Source organism: Galeopterus variegatus, unplaced genomic scaffold, assembly GCF_000696425.1.
Source record: "Galeopterus variegatus unplaced genomic scaffold, G_variegatus-3.0.2 Scaffold420, whole genome shotgun sequence".
Classification (NCBI taxonomy): domain Eukaryota; kingdom Metazoa; phylum Chordata; class Mammalia; order Dermoptera; family Cynocephalidae; genus Galeopterus; species Galeopterus variegatus.
The window spans coordinates 9,444-27,320 of NW_007726531.1; the positions used below are offsets into that span (position 1 = coordinate 9,444).

The window sequence follows — 17,877 nt, forward strand, 5'->3', positions numbered from 1 at the left end:
AAAATTCATGTCTTTTATTATTCATTAATAAGAAAAAAAATTAGGGGGCCGGCCCGGTGGCGCACTGCTACAGTGCGCCGCTTGGGAAGGCAGTGGCGCTCCCGCCGAGGGTTCGGATCCCACATGCAGACTGGCCGCTCACTGGCTGAGTGAGGTGCGGGCGCAACACCGAGGGTTGTGATCCCGTTGCCAGTCCCGGTCCGGTACGGGCACGACACTGAGGGTTGCGATCCGTTGCCAGTCACGAAAAAAGACAAAAAGGAAAAAAAAAAAAAAGAAAAAAAATTAGGGGCCAGCCTGTGGCTCACTCGGGAGAGTGTGGTGCTGATAACACCAAGGCCACAGGTTCAGATCCCATATAGGGACAGCCGGTTAACTCACTGGGTGAGCATGGTGCTAACAACACCAAGTCAAGGGTTAAGATCCCCTTACCGGTCATCTTTAAAAAAAAAAAAAGACAAAAAATTATATTTGAAGATTAGTTTTTCCATGTATGCTAAGTTCAGAAGTGCCACTACCTTCTCCCCAAATAATTTTTTTTCCCAGAAACTTTAGCCAAACTTAATTTTCTACATCTATACAGCATTAGTCAATTTTAATTTGAAATGAGAACTCTGGAAACTAAGGGAAGCCTCTAGGGCAATAGTTCAGCAAATACTAAGGGAAATACTGGTCAACTTTTATTTTAATATTTTATTTCACCAACCTCAAAGTAAAAGATTGGGGGCCAATTTGAGAAGACCACCCATAATAAAATATACAGTTATAAAACTGCAGGGCATTTCTTTATCATTTTAAGGCACCATCTGTTTTATCCCAAATGACTTTAAGTTCAAGGTCACAGTGATGATAAATATTCAATTTTGGTCTGGTTTCTCAAGGGTATGTTGCTACATTTATAGTTAGTCATAAGTTTACGAAAGTGTAATACAATCACTTCAAAATAATATATTTAAGTCATTGTTATATTTTTTAAAAACGTTAATATGTAATACAATTTTCTAATTTATATACACTAAAAATTGGAGCTTTTCCCCCCTCCACAGTGGAGGAGGGAAAGGTTATTTCTACCAGTTTTCCAACAAATACATATTTGATTATGTAGAAAGCATGATTATGTTAAATACAGGTATCTCCTACTCAGTATAAAATTATTCAACACAGAGGACAAACTCATTCCAAAGAATAACGTACACTGAATTTAGGTCCTGTACATCATCTTTTTACTAATATTACCCATAGTCCCCACTAGATAACTGGATAAATTGTCACTAAATCAAGGCCAAGCATTTCAATATTTGACTTTTTGTGCTGCCTCTTCTCTTTCAAGGCTACTTATGCAAACCACATCAACATTACTGGTCAGAGAAACAGTAAATGATATTAAATGATGAGAAAAACTATAATATGAAGGACTAAAATTTCCTTAGAATTTCTACAGAAAGAAATTAAAACATTTCAAGGAGATAAACATAGCAGTTTCTGAGCCTATCATATTTCTACTGTTCTCATGAGTACAACACCATATTAATGTTAACACTTTAGCATTAACATTTTGATTATTTTATAGTATTATCCTTTAAATGTGAATTTTAAAAGGTTTACTTCATTGTACTATGTTGGGTTTTAGTGGATAATTTTCCCCCTGTGAAATATGTGACTGTATAAAAGGACTGAATGGAAATACATAGAAAACAGAAGAAATTCCACAGTAAACTTTCAATGACATAACTGAGACACCTGTACTAAAAATGACTTATAAAACAAAAACTAATGTTTTACATCACAAAATGAATCTGAAGCAAGATTACTTCAACTAATTGCTCAAAGATCATTATTGGGTAAACTAACTTTCACACAATAAAATCAGCAAACATTCAAGAAATCAGACAAAATGGAACACAATATGCAATAAACCTTGAATTTTTTCAAAGAAAAATTAGGGTACAGAATAAAAGTTTTCATGATTTACACATTTATTATAAGTCCTAGATGAAAAATACAGGAAATATTATTTTTGTTTTAATCCCAATATCCTAAGAAAAGTTCATTGGCACAAATATCCAGAGGTATTTTACAGTTTCATTAAGCTTTGGTGGCAAAGTGTTTTGATAACCATATTAATAGTTATATAGTTTCCAATGCACAGCTTTATGCTAAAAAGAATTCAAATGTGTCTTTTTTTCCTAAAAAAGGGATGTAAAAAGTTCAATATGAAACAGAACAAGTATAACGTGCAATACAAAATATGCCTATCATTTAGGCTTTTGAACAGTTAATAGCTCTATGCTTTGTCTATAAACGTTTTTTTACTAGTAACATTACTACTGTATAAATACTAAAAACCAAAATAACATTAAAAAAAAATAGCACATGAAGTTTACAAAAATGGCTACTTTTAGATTTCCTAAACTAAGATTAGAATTCAAATATGCAAACAAACTTACACTAACTAATCAAAATACACCAACAGATAGTTTTTCATAGGTGTTCAAAATTATAATGTACAGAATGAGTACAGATTGATTCTGACTCATGTATATCAAATCCTATACAAAGTCATCAGAAATTAACTAGTTACTTGGTATTTCAAAACACAGATGTTTTTGGCAGCATGGCAGGCCACTTTCAGAAAGTACTGTACTTTATTTAAAAATTATCAGCCATAGATAATTTAATCAAGATATAGTTTAGAGTATCATCTAACTTTGAAGGACATATGTTATCAATTTAGGTGTACTGGTACATTTATACTATTAGTAGAATAACAGCTTGTCTATTCTCACAATTTCCAAGTTTTATTCTGTTCTCAGAACCTAGTTATCAACACAAAAAATTCTATCTTCTGTATTCATAATATAATTTATCAAAAGAGTGAATTCTTGAACATTTATAGTACACACATTTGAATTTGAATTACTGACCTGACTTTTCTATTATCCTTACCGAAAGTAAAGAATGTGAGTAGCCTTACAGCTTTCCTATTTCTTCAGGCTATTAAAACTTATTGTGATAGAATGCATGAGTAATGTAAAGAAATAAAAGTTTATTATATAATTTGAAACGTTCTTTGTTCAAAAAGTCTGGAATAAAATTTCAGCCCCTAATCATCTCACTATTTTGTAAAAGTGTCTTCTACATTTATCTTATTTGGTACGGAAGTTTTCTGGCAGGGTCTGATTTCATAATAGAAAGATACTTTTAGACACTTGGTGAGTGTCATTCTCTCCAAATTGATTTTCCCCAATAAATTTCACAAAGTATCTTGTTTTCTATGATATACAAGTTCACAAATTCTACACAAAGAGAAAAAAAGTAATGGCCAAAACTAATCAACAAATGCCTAGGAGTGGACAGTTCCAATATAATTTTTTATTTTTCCCAAATGATTTTAATAACCAGTAACTAAAATTTCAAATGCAGCACTATAAAGTTTTATACCAACCCTAATAATAACATGAGACATTACAATAATTTGGAACTAATGTCTAAGATGTCAGCACAGGCCCACTGATTTATCTGGGAATTCAGGAATCAATAGTTGTAGTTTGTATCTCATAATCTTGGTGTTTCCCCCATTTTTCCCAGAGCTTTCAAGAACTAAAGAGAAAAAAAGTAATGGCCAAAACTAATCAACAAATGCCTAGGAGTGGACAGTTCCAATATAATTTTTTATTTTTCCCAAATGATTTTAATAACCAGTAACTAAAATTTCAAATGCAGCACTATAAAGTTTTATACCAACCCTAATAATAACATGAGACATTACAATAATTTGGAACTAATGTCTAAGATGTCAGCACAGGCCAACTGATTTATCTGGGAATTCAGGAATCAATAGCTGTAGTTTGTATCTCATAATCTTGGTGTTTCCCCCATTTTTCCCAGAGCTTTCAAGAACTAAGTTGAAAACTGAGTTTTACCTCCTTTTATTTCTCTTGACCACCTTCCATGAGAGGTGCTAATGAGCAGCAAGGTGCTATAAGTGAGAAGTTTGAAGATTTAAGTATAGAAACCAGATAATGAATAAAACAAATTATCTCATATAAATGAGTGTGTGTGTGTGTGTGTGTAAATGTGTAGTGTCTACATGAGTGATAACTAACAAAAAACACTTACTAGGCCTATTACAGTTCTTTATTTCTTTTCCCTTACTATATAATCATGTAGATGTCAGTATAGTTCACTTGAGAAAAGGTATTCCATTATACACATATCTGAATTTATCTGACTAAAATATGAAAAAAGTAAAGATTATTCAATACATGATCAATATATGTTGAAGGACTCAAAATCAATGTTAATCAGCTGCAAATGATTTTTTATAACGACTGCTTTAAATATTTTCATTCTGGTGATAACCACAAAAAGAGAGTTAGCAGAGCCTGTTTAACTCTGGCATGAAAAAGTTCCAGAAATAAGAGTGCTAGCATTCCTGTCATTTTATCAGTTCCAAATTATAAAAGCAGGAACTCCAGAGGAGGCTCTAGAAACACTGAAAGTACCTACTGTTTTTCCCCGCCCAGTGTATATTTGATCTAATTATCAACAATAGGGGCCAGGAGTTATTTTATAAGCACAAAACTTACTCAAAGCTCAAAAAATGCTGTAACAGCGGAGCTCAGAAATTTGCTGAATTAGATAATCTCTAACTGCCAATAAACAATTTTATTTTTAGTGACATTGCTACTAGGGCTATGCTGTTTTACCAGCTAATAATATAGGTTGCAAGCATGATAGAAACAGTGTGTAATTTAAAGGCAAAGAACTTTTCTCTCAAGTGATAAAAACATCATTTTACTAATCTTCAGACAGAACCTACCTTCTCATCTCTGGTAGCTATTTGGATTTAAAGTGCATCAGGACTTGATGAATACCCTGTCAAAATGTTAAGTATATATATATTGTCTGGCTATATATATATATATATATATATTTTTTTTTAATGGCTAACGACCCAACCACCCTCTACTGTTTATGAAATGTTGAATTAGAATCCTTTTCATAGTCCTTAAAATGAAATATTTTGTTGCCATAAATAAGACTTCAGGACTTGGTGATAACTACACTCAGTGAAAATATTTTAGTGAGAATTAGCATACCTAGTCTGCTGCTTTTAAAAGCAAATGTCCTATTCACAAATGATTTAAGCTTGTTACATTTTATTCCTAAGCAGTACTGACTGAATAAGAAGACTTTAGATCACTTAAACATAATGATTATGGCTGTCAACAGAAGATCCAAATTAATGAATTTTCTAAAGTTCTTTTGGTATATGGACCTAAGTTCAAATTCAGAAAGTTGAATGACATATATAACCTGTAATTTGAGATACAGCTACAATATCTGTGGCAAAACAAAAGATACTACATGTATAAAATTTGTTTTTGTGTACATGCATAGCCAAACATAGGCAGATGTGTTCCTATTTAAATACATATATGGTATACCATGGGACAAGTGTATAATCTAATAAATTCTCTCTCTTTCCTCTCAGGTACTAAACACACGTGCATTTTGTATTTTATCTCTTTTGCTACTATTCTCCAAAAAACAAGAGCTTAGGCTGTCTGCCATGTTTACTGTGAGATCATCACTTTCCTTTAATAGTCTCAGGAAGTGAAAATATGAATGCGAACGATAGGCACGAAGCTGGAAAAGACAACAGTGGAATCAAACTTACAACCCTCAGAGGTGATAGATATCAAGACCCTTTCAACTGATGCTAAAACAGCAAGGACCTGGGAAGAATTGAGAAGAGAAGTGAAGTAACCCTGTACAGGCAGTAAAGGGGGAGTAATCCTCCATAGGCAGTAACAGCTGAAAAGGGTAATGGAATCCACGTGCAACAGCAGATAAAATGGGTATTATTAACAAGGACACAAGTTCATAGGTGCAACTGTGGAATCACTGGGACTTAAGGACTTTACTTGAGAGGTTTTGGGTGTAAACAGTATATACATCTAAAAGAAGGGCTCTGTGAGCTAGGTATATCTCAGAGCCTGAGTTTATTCTATCCTAAGGCGAAGAGTACACTCTTCTACCTTGCTCCACTACCTTCTTCTTACCTCTTATAATTTACAGTAAACAGAAACCCGAAATGAAACAAAAATGTTACTCTCTCATTTGTCAAACAGTAATCCTAGAAGTCACCTTGGCAAATCAAGATTCCACTCTTAAACCCAGTGACTAAAGTCTCCAATTTATTCAGATGTACTGTTTATACTTTTATGCTATTAATGGGGTAACAGCTGTGTACCATTATTCCATTAATAGTATAATTTTAAACATCAAATATGGTACTATACTTGATTATGTTGATTTTTTTTCCCACAGCAGACAAAAATGTTATAAACTTAGAGTAGTTTCCAATCACTGGAATTTAGTTATTTTAACAATCCATCACAACCTGAGGCACTTTTGGCAACCATGGGGGCAATAAATTAAACTAAATGAGATAGACTGACTGAACAAGTGAACTGCTCTAATGCCAGTCAGTAAATATCTATGAGAACTTTCTTTAAATTTGACAATAGATGTCTTTAATAGTATCTTGATATTCACCAAGAAAACATAATAAGATTCATATTTGAAAAGTAACAAGAACATTTCATTAAGTTTTGTATTCAGATCATGTTTCCACCCATCAGTCTTGCATTGGTTACCAAGAAAATAGGTCTCCTTACAATTCAAAGCTCCATTTTCAGTGATGTAAGAAGGCAAAAGATCTACTTTGCTCACGATGGCTGCCAAAAACTGACTAAAGACTCTTCATGGCTATTTCACTTTTGAGAAACCAAACAGTTGTGAATTTCACCAATCTTTTAAGACTCATTTCTCAATATATAAACTATAACAAATACAAAATAAAACACTTTTCAGAAGTCTGATGAAACAAGGAGAATACTTGTGGTGAGATTACAATGCTGCATCTACTAAATCTCTAGGAGATGATCTCTGGGATGGTTCATGAAGCAGACTAGTTGATATGGACAGGAGTCCTCAAAGACAGTGGCCACCATATCCCTTCATTAATTTTTCAAAAATGACTAGTACACGGATGCCACACCACAAAACAAAACCATGCTTCAACTACTTTCCTCAAGCATTATAAAACTAATTTCCTATTTTCAATACTGTAAAAATAGACCTGTCTTCTCCAAAGGACCTTGCTATCCATGTTGATGGATCTGTGTGTTCCCTCTTATTACTGGCCCAAAAGGCATAAATCATTTTTTATCATTCCTTAAGTCCAATCTTACATAAAGTTGCATAACGCATGGAGTAAAAGAGGAATGAAGACAAAGCATGGAACCCTATATAAGTGCGCTGACCCAAAAGCAATCACACCAACAGCCAGAGGAAGTGGAAATTGTGAAGCAGTCTTCAACAATTTGCTGTAAAGAGACAGAGGAATACACATTATCATGTAAACTACATTGAGCTAAAATGGAATATGTCAGTCTTTTATACAGTTTCAGGAAAGATAAGTGTTCTAAGTTATTTTAAATGAGGTAATTCTTTACATAATAAATTTACCTGTCCATAATTTTTTAAAAAGAGCAATACAAGCCATATTTTGATTAGAAAAGAGAAAAATATTTCTATTAAAAAATAGCCAGTTTTGTTTAGTCTTTCAAATTTTAACAGAAAAATACTAGTTGGACTTTCATTCAGCAATTTTACCTCTAGAAAATTATCCTGACGAATATAATATTTTAAAAAAAATTTTTTTAAATCATTAAGACACAGCTACAGTAATGTTTATTTTAATCCTATTTATAATAGCAAAAAAAAAAGCCAAACAAACAAAAAAGGAACCATCTTTAATTCCCAGCAAAAGGAACATATAAGACAAGACACTAAATATTTTTTAAAGAAAAATATTATCAGGAAAGATTATCACCTTTTTACTTTGAAAATAGAGAAACTGAAGATAAGAGGAGTAAAGAAATTTTAGAGAGAGCCATGATTTAGACCCCAGGTTTGTCTGATTCTGGAATCTCTGCAAATATCTTCCAGAATTGACCGAAAAGAGTTCCAGAGCAAACAACCAGTGAATGAAAAGTCAAGTCTTATTATGGATAATTTCAAACATACACAAAAGTAGACTAACAATATAATGGACCTTCACGTACCCATTATTCAACTTCAAAAATTATCAAATCAAAAATTTTCAAATTATGGCCAATCTTATTTCACCTATATCCCCATCCACTTCTACTCCTCATGTACTTTCTGAAAGCAAATCTTAGGTATCATATCTCTTAAGCATTAATTTTTTAAAGGAAAAAAACCATATTATTATATCCTAACAAATAAAACCTATAATTAAGAACACAAGTATAATATACTTGCACATAAACTATGTTTGCACAGTTTAAACCATAACATTGCTATAGCTTTACTTTTAGGGATAGTCAGATTAATTAGAAATAAAGAGTATGTTCCAGACATAAAGGGTGACAAAGAACAGATGTAAGAAAAAGAAAGATTAAACTAGTATACCTTGATTTTATTGAAACAGTGTAAGTATTTCCAAGAATTGCCATAGTTGGAATAAGGATAAATGCCAAAGGTTTACATGGATCGGGATTAAGTTTAAAATAATACCTATAATAAAAAGAAAAAAAAAACCATAAATCAACAAAGCAGACCTGATCATTTAAAATTATTAGAATCAATCGAATTAAATAATTTTCAAAACATTCCAATAGCAAGATGGATGTAAGAGAAATCTAAACAGCTCATGACATTTCTGATTAGTAATCTTTGCTCCAGATTATCTTTACACCCAAGGTTTTATATGAGGAATTATGTTCAGAAACTACTAAAGGAAATTAAAATATCTGGTATGGAAGCACTTCCTTTTTATAGTAAGTATATGCCTAAAATGTCATATATGGCATTTTTAAAAACAAATTAAAATATATTAAGGCTGCTCTATAACAAAACAAATAAAATGAAGATTTGTGTAAAGTAACTATACCTTATCTTTTTAAAATCTAAATTCTCTAACATTTTTCGACAGTAAAACATCTATAGCCTTTCAGAATCATGAATTTGTGCTCCTCAAATAATTCTGACTGCAAATCTCAATGTTGATTAAAATGAGGAACAAAGGAAGGATATTAACACTTGGCAACCTTTGATTTAATTTACTGAACTTATTTTGGTTCTGCCAACATAAAAAAATACTTCTAGTATTTAGATACTCTAAAAGTATTACATCACTTTTGACAATTACATTGAGTAGAAGCTCAACTACTACTTGGATGAGGTGTTCTTTTATTTAGCAATTTACCAATAAATAAAACTACAATTCACTTTTTTTGATGGAGACTGGCTGGTACAATTCACTTTTCAGCCAATTTCTGGGGAAGTTCATATTCCCCAATTCTCACAGTAAGGGAGAAAATGTGAATGTATTAAAAATAAATTTCAGGTAGTACATAGCTTCCTGTTCTTGAGGAAATCTCATGGACCATTAGGAATCTAGAAAGTCTCTCTTTAAGGATGTTTATTGTTTTGTTTGAACCACGTAAATAATAATATTTATAAAACGCACCTAAGATTCTTTAACCAATATATTAAAGATGGCATGCTGAGTAATACAATCCATGTTAACAAGTTAATCACAGTACTGTGCATGCGAAGACTATCTTCAGCATCATTTGCAGTTAAACGAAGATGGTGTACTGTGGAGTCTTTATGGTGATTGGATTTTTTTTCACTTCTTCTAGAGTGTTTGGGATTCTATAAAGCAAAAAGTAAAAATATCAAGATATTAAGTAAACAAAAAGTATTTAAGATATTTTATTAAGAATCATACGCAATTACTTGGCTAAATAAGTAGATCTTTCCATTACCACACTGATATAAAATACTGAAATCACCTTGTTTAAAAGTATTTAAAAATTGTTAGTTTTAAAACTTTTATGCCTTTGACTTACTATGTCTATTGCTGAGAATATATTCTCTATGTAATTACTCAAAGTAAAATTTAAGATAATAATTTGTAACAATGACAAAAAACATACGTACAGACAAAAATCAAGTTAAATTTAGAATGATTTAAGTATTTTGATAGTCGTTATGTTCATTTTTCTCAAAGTTACTTGAATTCATAATATCTTTTACACACTGCAAAATCCTAACCTTTTTTTTAAAAAAACAAACTCATATTTTCCTATGTTCTTTCATATTAAAGTTATGTAGAGTTTTGGAAATAAAACTTACCACAGGCTGGCTATTTTTAAAAGTTGTTAGGCTAGCTTGCAGATGAACAACCTAGGAAAAACAAATGATTAATTTTACTTTTATTTTGAAAAAATAAGTATAAGCCTTTTACTAAAACTGAGAAGCACTGTAATTCCAGATTTAAAAATTCTAAACAACTAAAATTTCATTTAAACATTTAAAAACAGCTTTTAGAAAAGATAAAACAATAACTACCGAGGCTTGCTACCATAGATTTAAAAAAACAGCAATGGAAACAAAACAATACAAACTTCCAGAGTATGTTGGGGTCAGGATATATTGCTATACCTTTTACATTACTATAAAAACTTATATTTGAATGATGCTATGCTATAGCAACTTAATATGTCTAGTGAGTCAAAGATTTGATTATATTCAGTATAGTAAAAGAACTTAACATATTTTTTTTTTTTTTTGTCTTTTGTCTTTTTCCGTGTCCGGCAACGGATCGCAACCCTCAGTGTTGCCCCCGTACCGGACCGGGGACCGGCAACGGGATCGCAACCTTCGGTGTTGCTCCCGCGCCTCGCTCAGCCAGTGAGCGGGAACCGGTCTGTATGTGGGATCTGAACCCTCGGGCGGGAGCGCCGCCGCACTTCCCAAGCGGCGCACTATCCAGTGCGCCACCGGGCCGGCCCGAGAACTTAACATATTTTACGTATTCTAAATATTTGAAAATCTAAACTCAATTATATATGGTGGTGAAATACTTATAAAAACCTGAGAAAATTTATAAACTTAATTTATTAGGTTTGCCTAAATCATTTTGAGAAAGTTTTGCTTATGGGTCAGCTGTTTGAAAGTTCTAATAAAAATACTAAAAATACATTCATAAATTAAAGTAGCTCTAAGTAGTTTTTTAAAATGCACATAAATTTCCTTTGGAAAACTGAAAATAATCTGAAATGTGCATGTATTTGTGTTAAAAGCAGAGGCAAATATATCTTTGTTTAAAAAAGAAAAAATTATTATCCAATGTGATATTAACTGTTGGTCCATAAGATTAATGTGGAGAGTAGGCAGTTTTATAACCTCCTGGATTTTCCTGCAAAGCCATCAGCCTTCTTGGAAGTGTTTGTTGCTTCCTCCGTAAAATTATTAGCCTAATTATTTTTATTATTGTCTTATGATTCTTCAGCAACATTTGTAACATTTTACATTATCTCAGCATGATTGATAGCTTAATCTGATTGACATAACTCTTTGTTTTGTCTCTCACACATAGAGAGATTTGAATGAAAATCACTCTGATAAAATTTTTTTAAAAAATTAATTTTCAAGAGCAATGAAGCAACCTGAAACAGATATCTTCTCCCTTTTTTTTAAAACAAAAAAACCTAATTCAGATCAATAATTTCAATTCTACAGTTAACTGTATACAATTTACATAATTAGGATGTTTAAAAAATCTTTTTTCATTTAAACCTGTTATATAACAGAAGGTCACTACAGTGGTAATTAAAATTTTTGTTAACAATGCCTACAAGACATTCTATACCTACCTGCCCAATACAAAGCCCAGTCATTCTGGCTTTATGGATCTGACATACCTTACACACATAGTAAAGATAAGAAAGAAGAATGGCAAGTGCTCCACAAGCTGTCCAACTAAGTATGGTCAAAACAACTGTCAAAATGAGCAAGTCAGGTGATATCATCTTGATGTCTTTAGGAAGTTCAGAGGGTCTGAAATAACAAGAATAAAGTTTTAAAAAATATATTCACAGATATTTATGCAGTCACATATAAGAAGAAAACAATATAGTACTCTGCCAGTCTCTCCTGTTTATTAATATATCAAGTATCATAAGGTAAACAGTAAGATTTTTTTAAATAAAGGCAAGTGATAACATACATTTGATTTTAAGTTCTGTAATACACTGTGATAGTTCCTCTTCCATTTAGATACACTGTGGCTGATACTTGTATTAAGGAAGAAAAAATGTTACAAAAGATACATTAACTTTACACCCTGTGCCATACATTCCCAATCTTGATAGGAGGAGGGACAATTTTCTATTTCTTAAAGCACTGAAATTACTCAGCTGCTTGATGGTGTTACTATCAGAAACCCCTGTCAGAAGCATCTTAAAAGGGTGGAGAAGGAAGCACCATACCATAATGCCCTCTGTGACAAGAAATTTCATAACATGTCTGGTAAAGAGGAGTGGCAATGGAAACTAGATTATTTATCAGGAAAGCCTACCAGTAACTTCAAACTGTGTCTTTGGGCCTATAATAAAACTTTAGACAATGTTTTTGGAGCTTTTATACATCTCATCTAATCTGATGCTAAATATCTTCATTGGAGTTTCTTGACCTTAGATTTGATTATAGAAATCAGTATATAAAAGCATTGCAAGAGAAACAATTTCTCCTGGGAAAGATTTACAACCATGAAATTAAAAAATACCTGTGTAATTTGTCAAAATTTGTGATTAACTCTTGAGTACTAAGGTCAAAATCAAATGTAGCATTTAACTTGCAATAAATGATTAGCTCTGACAAACACATAACTTTGAACACCAACCCATACTTTTGCTAGTTATACATATTTCCTTAGAAACTAGTTTAGTAAAAACAATTAATTTGAAGGTTCCCTATCAGAATATAAATTTTTTCTTAATTAAGAGCAATAAGAAAGCTTTTAGTCATTCATTCTTTACCTTTTCAAAGTTAGCCACAAAGAAGAAAGGAGTCTCACAGATGTAGAAGAGAATAGGCCGCTCCAGTAGGCAGTACATGTTCCAAACAGAAAGAGAATCAAGGATACAAGGGGGAAACACATACTCTGACTAGTTAAAAAGATGGCATCTAATTCTGGTAACAATAATATGTCCCATAATTCTTTAAACCATTTATACCTGTGAAAAAAAAGAAAATATAAAAGAAAAAAAAAACAAACCAACAAATGACATTCAAGGATTGAACATTTGAGATGTTTGATGATTCACTAGAGTCCCTAAAGTTCCATGGTATTTAAATTGTAATTATACTAAAAAAAAAATTTTCATTCTTTGTATGAAACAAGTCATTTATCTTCCAAGTGAGCCTGAGTCTCAGTACAGCTTTACTGCTCTCTATTGATCCTTGTATAAAGTAATGTTTTTTCTTTTTTTTTTTTTTAGTTAGAAAGCCAGTAGGTAGTTGTAATGATGAAAGAAAAGAGATCTAAGTAATGATTTTTAACCAAAAAACACAACATATCAATAAATTAAGAATGGAATATTAACTAGTATTAGAAGTCTAAAATACAGTGTGCATGGGAAGTAAGAGAAAGTGATCAGAAGCACTGTTTCATCTATAACCTATAATTTGTGTTTGTGAATCTGGGATACTCAAAGATCATGGACCACGTACATCCATTTTGCAAATATTAAAGTCCTAGTATATTTATAGTCTATGTTTAGACTGATATAGAAGTTCAATAATTACTTCTGAAATGATTATACTATTGAAGTAAATGACATACTTATTAAGCCTTTGCTTAACAGAAAAATCCCATTTAATGAAATAAGTCAATGGCCAAATCTGTATAAAAATTCATATAGCATTATGGAACTAAACATGTTTTTTTATATAAAACAAAATTAAAATCATTATCACAGATAATAAACTTACCCCAACAGAAACTTAATCATAATTACAAAAGGATCAACTTTGTATGGTTTGGCTTCCTTATCCAACATGGTAGCATATTCTAAGCAATAACCTGATGATTTAAAAAAAAAAAAAGTTATATGCAACAGAGAATTCACAATATAATAGGGTATTATAGACACCCTGTATTGTCTATAACAATAACACATTTTATTTCAGAGAAAGCAAGGGTCTTCATTACTATCATAGAAACCCTTTTTGAAAAATTAAAAATTACTAGGGACAGCCTGTGGCTCACTTGGGAGAGTGTAGTGATGATATCACTAAGGCCGGGTTTGGATCCTTATACAGGGATGACTGGTTAGCTCACTTGGGAGAGCATGGTGCTGACAACACCAAATCAAGGATTAAGATCCCCTTACTGGTCATCTTTAAATAAATAAATAAATAAATAAATAAATAAATAAATAAATAAATAAATAAATAAATAATAAATAAATAAAATATTACTGTAATTCAGTGGTTCTTATATAAGAGTACACATTCAATCATTTGTAAAACAAATTCAGGAAGTCAAAGCTGGGTTGTCACCATCTATATTTTCACAAAGCTCCACAAGTGATTTTTTTTTTTATCAGCACTGTGTTTTAACCAAGTGAGCTAACTGACCAGCCATCCAAAGGTGACGTTTTAAACAGTTTTATTGAGATATAATTCTCATACCATACAATTCATCCATTTAAAATATATACAATTCAATGGTTTTTAATATACTCACAGAGTTGTGCATCCATCACCACAGTCTTAGAACATTTCATTACCCCCAGAAGAAACTTTGTTCTCCTTAACCATCACCCCTAAATTCCCCATCCCTAGGCAACCACTAATCTACTTTCTGTCTCTACAGATATGCCTATTCTGAACATTTCATATAAATGGAATCATATGATATGTGATTATATGATTAGATGAAAGGACTGGTTCCTTTCACTTGGCATTTTTTAAGATTCATTCATGTTGTAACATGTATTGGTACTTCATTTCTTTTTATTGCTGAATAATATTCCATTTATGGATATACTACTTTTTAAAAAAAATTATTGAAACATTGAATGTACATATTTATGGGATTCAGAGAAATATTTTGATACATGTATACAATGTGTGATGATCTATTCAGGGTAATTAGCAGACTCTCCTTATTGCAAGACTTAGTCATTTCGTTGTGATTTGCACATTTGGTCCTTCTCTTCTACTCGTTTGATAACATATGGTTAAATCATTATTAATTATAGATTCCTGGATCATTTATCCATTCATCAATCGATGGACATTTGGGTGGCTTCCACTCTTTGGTTATTACGAATCATACGCCTATGAACATTTGTGTACACATTTTTGTGTGAGTGCATGCTTTCATTTCTCTTGGGTACACTCTTAGAATGGAGATGCTGAGTTATATGATAGCTCTAATGTTTAGCTGCTTGAGGAATTGTCAGACTGTTTTCCAAAGCAGCTATACTATTTTACATTCCTACCAGCAGAGTATGAGAGTTCCAATTTCTCATATCCTTGTTAACACTTTTTTTTTTATGTCTTTTTTTATTACAGTCATTCTAGTAGGTATGATCAACAGGGGATTTTTGACTTGCATCCTTGGTTCAGAACTACCCTCTTTAATTGGTTTGAGACATAACCATACTTAAATCCTCTAGATTAACCAACATCAAATATCCCTGGGTTTTCTGTGGATTATGTAGATGTAAATTCTGTACCTTTGAGAATTAATTATCAAGTCAGTTGAAACTAAGAATGGAGTGTCTCATTCAGACTTTTAAGCAAGATAGATACCTATATTCAAGTCTGATTGATATCATACTGCCAAACTAATATCTTAATTAAAAGGTTGGGTCTGGGACAGATCACACTGAATTGTGTTTTCCTCTTTCTGGAACATAGGTTAAATCAGGTTAGAATGAATACTAAAGACAGACTTGAAACTGCACAAAAGTCATTAAAAGGCACTAAGTAGCTGCAGAAGGATTTGGCACAGTGGAAACAATTTATGAACTGCTTTTATAATATTCTGGCCCCACTCTTCTTTCCTATTTCTTGCCTCCCTTGATTACTATCCAAGCCCAACAAATCAATGTTTAGACTTCTAGGAAACTGTTCTAATTGCTATGCTCTAGGGGCTGTTTTGTCCATTGTTTTACATATTCCACATCTGCCTCTCCATATCCATTCTCCACCCGCCACTCTTCTCTGAACTCTGGAAGGCTAACTTTTATGGATTGGCTTCCAGTTAGGTTTGGTAAACGGGGGTACTGGCAAATAGGAGGGTAGAAGGAAATAAAATTAGAGTATGAATTCCCCCCCTCCTTTTTCCCTGCTGAGTCATAGGTTAGCAGTGCCTATGACTACAGTGTTCCTGTACCCAAGGCTGCAATACCAGTTATGTTGCCCATTCTTATAGCCCTCCAGGATTACTCCCTCTCTTGCCTTGGTACCTAAATTAATAACCAGATGGCTCTGTTGCTAGTCTGGTACTTTTATCATTTCTTGTTGGATTCCCTTAACGCTGCACATACCTTGAAAACAGCTCCTTCATTAACATCTCTATCATTCCATTCAGTGTGCCAGGACCTAACTAACATAGCTGATATAGCCCAAATATTACACTGAATGCATACTGTGTGCTTGGCACTATGTTAGGCACTGGGAATAAAAGAGCAAGATGCCCTCTATGAGGCTATATTTTTTAAGGGGTCCTTAGACTAGAGGGAAGAAACTTCAGGCACCAGGGTACAAAATGGAGAAAACAAGGAATTTTCTTGGAGATGTCTTAAAACTTAGAGAATCCCAAATCCCTACATACTTGGGAGAGATGGGCCGTGAATTTTCAAGAAATTACCTGTCTTATTTAGCCACACTTAGGAGGAAAAAGTAATAATGAATCATTGGCCCAAGGAAGAAAGGAGGAAAAGAGAAAGGGAAGGAGGAAAGGAGGGAGGGAAGGAAGCAGGGAGGAAGAAAGGGAGGAAAGAAGGAAAGAGGAAGGAAGGAGGAAAAGAAGGAAGGAAGGGGAGTAGAGAGAGAAGAGATAAAAGGGAGGAAAGAGGGAAGGAACCAAAGGAGGATGGAAGGAGACAAACAAAGATGACATGGAAGGAAGTTACGGAGTGAGTGCCTCCTACCAGAAGTCTACAGCACTACGAAGTACTCGCAGCAGCAACAACAAGAAGAAAAGGGGCAGGGGAGGGTAGGAAGAAAACCTGAATCTGATCAAGCCTGTAATTCTAATTACCAACTTACAGAATATAGAGACCATGTTCAACTCCACCATTGGGTTGTAATCAGAGAAATACAATAATTAATAGAATTAAATACACACACAGAGAGAATTAAGAAATACAATAATTAATAGAATTAAATATACACACAGAGAGAATTAAGTTGTTCTACTTTAATATTCATAGCAAAAGGAACTTAAAAATATAAGCATTCTTACCTGTTGAAAAAAGAGAGTATAACTGTCCTCCATAAGCAAGAAGGATACTAGATATAACATAAGCAGGAAGAGCTCCACCATGAAATCTAACTACCTGAAAGACAGGCAAATCCATGGGAAACTTCTGAATATTCATATTAATGAAATAAACGTACTTTCTCATAAAGTAAAAAAGTTGTTTTCACTTTAACCTTTCCTGACACACGCCACAAAGTTATTTTCAGTAATGAGTGTCAAAACTCTTAAATAAAAATTTTCTAATATATAGCATATTAGAAACACATCTGAATTTTTCATCAAAGGCACATAATAGAACATATAAGTGAGTAGCATATACTACAAACTGTTTTTCGTGCCAATAAAAGGCATGTTTATTGAGCATTTAATATGTTCCAGGGATGATACTAAACACTTTATATGCATTATCTCACGCCCACTTCCCAATATCCTTTGAGGTAGTTTTTATCCCTAATTTTTTTTTTTTTTTTTTTTTTTTTTTTTTTTTT

At 32.6% G+C, this 17,877-nt stretch overlaps 1 protein-coding gene across 1 annotated transcript in view; it reads right to left on the reverse strand.

Moving 5' to 3' along the window:
• Positions 1–7,258: 7,258 nt before the first annotated feature.
• The window catches only part of PGAP1 (post-GPI attachment to proteins 1), an 83,441-nt gene continuing 72,822 nt past the window's right edge, over positions 7,259–17,877 (reverse strand). Inside the window, exons 24-27 of the mRNA XM_008568519.1 lie at positions 10,240–10,290; positions 9,569–9,756; positions 8,509–8,613; positions 7,259–7,397 (exon numbers count right to left, since the gene is read on the reverse strand). Of these exons, the coding sequence (XP_008566741.1) occupies positions 7,259–7,397; positions 8,509–8,613; positions 9,569–9,756; positions 10,240–10,290 (483 nt within the window). The remainder of the gene's footprint in view (positions 7,398–8,508; positions 8,614–9,568; positions 9,757–10,239; positions 10,291–17,877) is intronic.